Source organism: Globicephala melas, chromosome 7, assembly GCF_963455315.2.
Source record: "Globicephala melas chromosome 7, mGloMel1.2, whole genome shotgun sequence".
Lineage (NCBI taxonomy): Eukaryota > Metazoa > Chordata > Mammalia > Artiodactyla > Delphinidae > Globicephala > Globicephala melas.
The window spans coordinates 18,904,831-18,910,830 of NC_083320.1; the positions used below are offsets into that span (position 1 = coordinate 18,904,831).

Below are 6,000 nucleotides of genomic sequence, written 5' to 3' on the forward strand. Positions count from 1 at the left end.
ACTATGGAAAACAGTATGGCGGTTTCTTAAACAATTAAAAATAGCACTACCATATGATCCCACAGTCCCACTTCTGAGTATTTATCCAAAGAAAATGAAAACACTAAACTCAAAAAGATAAATGGACCCCCATGCTCACTGCAGCAGAATTTACAATAGCCAAGACATGGAAGCATGGAAGCAACCTAAGCGTCCATCAATGGATGAATGTATAAAGAAAATGCGACGCGCGCGCGCACACACCCAGAAATATTATTCAGCTACAAAAAAGAAGGAAATCCTGCCATTTACAACAACATGGATGGACCCTGAGGGAATTATGCTAAGTGAAATAAGTCAGACAGAGAAAAACAAATACTGAATGATCTCATGTGTATGTGGAATCTAAAAATTAAACAAACCAAAACAAAACTCATACATATGGAGAACCAATTGGTGGTTGCCAGAGGTGGGCATGAAAGGAGGGCAAAATGCGTGAAGGTGGTCAAAAAGTACAAACTTCCAGTTATAAAATAAATAAGTGGGCGTTACAAGATTACATCCTGAGATGTGATGCACAGCATGGTGACTATAACAACACTGTATTGTATATTTGGAAGTTACTAAAAGAGTAAATCTTAAAAGTTCTCATCACAAGAAAAAAAAATTGTAACTATATATAAAAAAAAAGAAACATGATATATGAAATGACAAATATGTACAGGAAGCATTAGGGAGACACAGGAGGGGTCACCAACCCAGGTAGTCCACAATGAGAGCTACAGAATAGACAGCTGATCTCATCATTCTCAGGGTCAACATCTTTGAAAGATATCGATTTGTTACATAAATGTACATATAAATTTAACATATGTTCACATTTCACTTTTTCAGCACTCTTGTCATTATTTTAGTTAGAAAAGAGAAAGGAACTGGCATTTATGGACTAGCAAGGCTTTCACATGTCCCAATTCCCACTCCAACCCCTTAAAGTCCTACAATGCTTCCCTAAGCTGATTTTATTAATTTTATGTGTGATACGCCGTTTTGGACAACTGAGGGTGCAGGAGACATTATGGTCAGCTGCCCTTATGTCATTTCCTGTCCTCTTCCTTGTGCAGCAGGCACCTGTTTAGGTGGCAGGGCCCCCAACCCCAGCTTTAGGAGTAAGCCTGCATGAGTCTAAGCTAGAGTACACCTATGGCCACTATGATGGATTCAGGAATGGGCAATTAACCCAAGCCAGTCAACTAAATTCTGTGAGACAGCAGAGCCAAGAGAACTGCAGAACAGAACTGTGCCTTTGATGGTCTCGTGAATCACTAGAGCAAACTATACCTGAAGGGCACACAACTATTAGACTTTTCCATTATAGGAACCAATAAAGCTGCTTTATAGTTTGAGCTGGTGAGAGTGGCAACCAAATGGATTTGAACTGATACAAAGTGGGTCACTGGAAGCATCCTCTTTCTCAATAGGGGTATTAACTGGCTTTTATAGATGTGCAGCACTCCGCTGTTTACTAACTCACACCAGCCACATGTAGTGGGAAGGGCTAATATATTTCCCATGGAGCAGCCCAGGTTCGTGTGATTCCAGATCTTTGGGATACAAAGGCTGGAGCCAGGAGGCTCTGCAAAATTCTAGTCTGGCCTCTCCTTTAAAAGTCCACACAGGGGGACTTCCCTGGAGGCGAAGTGGTTAAAAATCCGCCTGCCAGGGCAGGAGACACGGGTTCGAGCCCTGGTTCGGGAAGATCCCACATGCCGCACAGCAACTAAGCCCATGTGCCACAACTACTGAGCCCACATGCTACAACTACTGAAGCCCACAGGCCTAGAGCCCGTGCTCCACAACAAGAGAAGACACCACAATGAGAAGCCCGCACACCGCAACGAAGAGTAGCCCCCGTTCGCCACAACTAGAGAAAGTCAGAGCGCAGCAACGAAGACCCAATGCAGCCAAAAATAAATTAATTTAAAAAAATAAAATAAAAGGTCAAACAGGGACTTCCCTTGTAGTCCAATGGTTAGGACTCCGTGCTCCCAATGCAGGGGGCCCGGGTTCCATCCCTAGTCAGGGAACTAGATCTCACACGCCACAACTAAAAGAGCCCACATGCCGCAACTAAAAAGATCCTGGACGCCGCAATGAAGATCCCCACGAAGATCCCGTGATCCTGTGTGCTGCAGCTAAGACCCAGCACAGCCAAATAAATAAATATTTTTTAAAAAATGAAAAATAAATAAATGGCCACACACTCCTGGCTTTCTCCTGCTTCCTCCTCCACTTCCTAGGGCAGTTGAGAATTTCTTGGTAGTTACCACTACAGAGATAGTCCTGAGCAAAACTTCCCAATAAACTTTCCCTGAAAAATGGTGAGAAATCCTTAGTCCCCACCCTTGGGGCATTCACGGGGCTGCTCACGTTTCTAGAGGTTAAATCAAGCAGGGGAAGCTTTCAGGACACTGGTTTCTTGGCTTACTTGGTTTCTTGGAGCTGAGCACACAGGGAATAATTTATTTTTAACCATCTCCGAGTGCCTTGTGACCTGCCTACCATGCCTCAGAAACATGAACCCAACGGAGAAGACCCTAGGGGAGATGGCAGCAGCCCAGGCAGGTGCAGAGAAACTGTGTTCAGTCTGGACCTTCAAACCCTCACAGTCATTTTTCTCCCTCATCATTAACTCCCAGTCCAACTTTCCCTGGGGGGTGGCTCAGATAATGCCATACCCTTTGTCACCCGAGGCCCTCTCTGCCTCTCCTGTCCAATCCATCCTACTGTACACACCATAACCTGGACAGTGTCCCCTGGAGGCCATCTTCACCCCATGCCTGCTCAATAGCTCACCATGGCTCCTCAGAAGAACCAGGGCCCTTAGTCTGGCCTTCAGTATCCTCCTCGAAGGCCTGTTGTATCCCAAGTCCCCACAGCTCCTCCTCATTTTTTACTACTGCCCAGCACAGCCACCTGGTGACCAGTCTGTTCATCAGCCCAGCCCAAGGCCTGTCTACTCCAGTCAATCACTGACAACCACAAATGTGCCTGGATGGCATGCTCGAATCAAAGGTCCCACTCCCTCCCCAGCCCTGGACTGGCTTCTCCTCCCAGGGCACTCAGCTTTCTTTCTGAAATTAGCTGTTTGCTGATTTGTTTACTCCCTTGTTACCCCTCTTCCCCAAAGAAGCATTTAACCCCCACGTGGGTATTGGCCACATCTCACTGAAGCTCAGCTCTTGGAAAAATGCCTAGGGCAGAGTGGGTGCGTTAATATTTGTTAATAGTCATCAGAAAGACAAATTCCACATGAATCTCTTCGGTTCACTTCCTAAAACCTCTCCAACTTAACCAACATTGGATTTTCCAGTCTCTGTCCATTGACAGTGGGCGATCCATCCATCCCTGCCTCATATCAGTGTTCCACTGGATAAAACCTTCTTACTGGACTTTGATTTCTTAATAACAAAAATGTACCTTTTCCTTAATGTCTATGATTTTGCTTTCACTCTCTGAGCAATGACATCTTTTTCTCCATTAAGGGGAAATTTACCCTGCAAATCGCCAAACCTCTGTAATCCTCCAGAAGCCATTTCCTCTGGAAGAAGTCTGTGGTAGCCGATATCACCATAAATATCACCACAGATAAATAGTGGTTCTATAACATCTGGCAGCTTATACACTTGCATGTGCTATTCTATTACCAAGACAGCTCCCTTCTACAACCTCTGTCCACTTTATTTTTTTTAATGTTTGAAATATTAATTTTATTAAGAAAGCATTTGATAGTTGTATTAGATCATATAATCAATCACTTCATTTTTAAATGATGTGGCCTGAGGATACAATTAAAATATGGACTTTTCGGGCTTCCCTGGTGGCGCAGTGGTTGAGAGTCTGCCTGCTGATGCAGGGGACACGGGTTCGTGCCCTGGTCCAGGAAGATCCCACATACCGCGGAGCGGCTGGGCCCGTGAGCCATGGCCGCTGAGCCTGCACGTCCGGAACCTGTGCTCTGCAACGGGAGGGGCCATAACAGTGAGAGGCCCGCGTACCGGAAAAAAAAATAAAATATATATATATATATATATATATATATATGGACTTTTCTTTGATTCAACAAATATTTGAGCATCTACAAGTGCCAGGCTTGGAGATACAGGCCAAACAGGAGGACCCCTGCTCTCACAGGGCTTACAATCTTGCAAGAGGGCAATATTAAAGAAATGTTTATATTACTTATAAACATATAACACAGGGGCTTCGCTGGTGGCGCAGTGGTTGAGAATCTGCCTGCCAATGCAGGGGACAGGGGTTCGAGCCCTGGTTCGGGAAGATTCCCACGTGCCATGGAGCAACTAAGCCCGTGCGTCACAACTGCTGAGCCTGCGCTCTAAAGCCCACGAGCCACAACTACTGAAGCCTGCGCGCCTAGAGCCCGTGCTCCGCAACAAGAGAAGCCACCGCAATGAGAAGCCCGCGCACCGCAAAGAAGAGTAGCCCCCACTCGCCGCAACCAGAGAAAGCCTGCGTACAACAACGAAGACCCAGAGCAGCCAAAAATAAATAAATTAAAAATTAATAAATTTAAAAAAACATATAACACAGAGGAAGTGACAGAGAAAGAAGATGGTGCTTTACCGGAGCACTTTAACAGGTGTCTAACCCAGCCCAGGGAAATCACAGAGACAAAAACAAGTGTTTAAGTAGAAGGGTGAAGACAACAGTTCAGGCAGAGGGAACCTCCTAGACCCTAAGGCGGGGGAAGGACTTTCTAGACTTAAGGAATTGGAAGAAGTCTAGAATGGGTGGAGTACCCAGTGTGAAAAGAGAAGTCAAGGAGATGAGACTGAATCTCAACCTCTGTCCACTTTAAACCTAGCCTCCCAAATCACCTCTAGTCCAGTGCCCTCCTGCTTCATACCACCCCTTGACCTGTTCATTTCAGTTCATAGCCCCTACAGATTCCCAAGGTATGACCACAGCCCCACTCGGTCCCGAGCTAAACGTGTCCTTCACTTTTTGTCCAACGTCTCCCCATCCCCAACTTCTCTGTCCGGGTGCGCACCACATCCCCTGGTCGCGAGGCCCCCAGCTCGGTTACCTGGAGCTGGTGCAAGTGCAGAACGTAGCCTTGCACCAACAGCTGGAATAAGAGACGCAGCCGCCCTGGCCCTGAAAGCTCCTCTAGGCTCCGCAGCCTCCGATCGCCAGGCCCGGTTCCGGGAGCCTCGGCTGCCTGGGCCGCAGGCAGGGCGCTGGGGATCGCGGCCTTGGCTCTGGCCCCGTGGGAGCCGAGGCCAGGGAGAGCCACCCGCGTCCCCAGCAGCGCCCACCGCAGCCTTGCGCAGCCCAGCGTACCCATACGATTCATGGCTCGCGCCGCCACGCCTTTGGATAGCGAATACAGAGCGCCAGCAACTTGTCCAGAGACAAAACAGCAGGGGCGGGTTCAAGGGTACCGGTAGCGCAGGGCGGGCCGGACGAAGGTTGACCAGGCCTCTTACTGCTCACTTTTCCTTGCGGTCTTCAGTCCCTCCAAATAGGACCTAAGGGACTCGCAGAAGTCACCCTTTCCAACTGTAAGCCTCCTGGCTCGGGGAGGGGCCGGACAACGCCAAGGCAGAAGATGCACGGGGGACTTACGGGAGACCCACAGAGCGCTGACGATGGCCGCCTCTTCCGCGACTCCCCCACCTCGCTCTTCCGCGAACTCTCGAGGAGAACTTGAAGCTCGCTTGGTCTCAATTCCCAGCAGGAGTGCGGCAAAGTTCTCGGCAGCCCGGGAGCCTTCCAAGACGGGGAGGCCGGTTCGCCATCCCAGAGCGCCAGCGTCTCAGCTGATCTCACTTCCCGGAGGGACCAGGAACCGACTGCTGAGATTAAACCGGCCGCTGGCTTTTCCTGATAGCCTCCAGTGTTGATCCCGGAGTCTGAGGGCTGAGCGAGGAAAGAGCAAAAAATCCCCCTGTGCAGAAAAGCAAAGAGCAAAAAACCCGACCCTGTCTCCAGGGTCATCTG

At 48.4% G+C, this 6,000-nt stretch overlaps 1 protein-coding gene across 3 annotated transcripts in view; it reads right to left on the minus strand.

Annotated features, from left to right (window-relative positions):
* The window catches only part of CYP27A1 (cytochrome P450 family 27 subfamily A member 1), a 43,221-nt gene extending 37,221 nt beyond the window's left edge, over positions 1 to 6,000 (minus strand). The window contains exon 1 of one of the 3 annotated variants that reach the window (XM_030845504.2): positions 5,626 to 6,000. In XM_030845504.2, coding sequence (XP_030701364.1) covers positions 5,626 to 5,997 — 372 coding nt within the window. In that variant the 5' untranslated portion in view covers positions 5,998 to 6,000. The other 2 variants (XM_070045895.1, XM_030845594.2) reach the window with 2 other exon arrangements.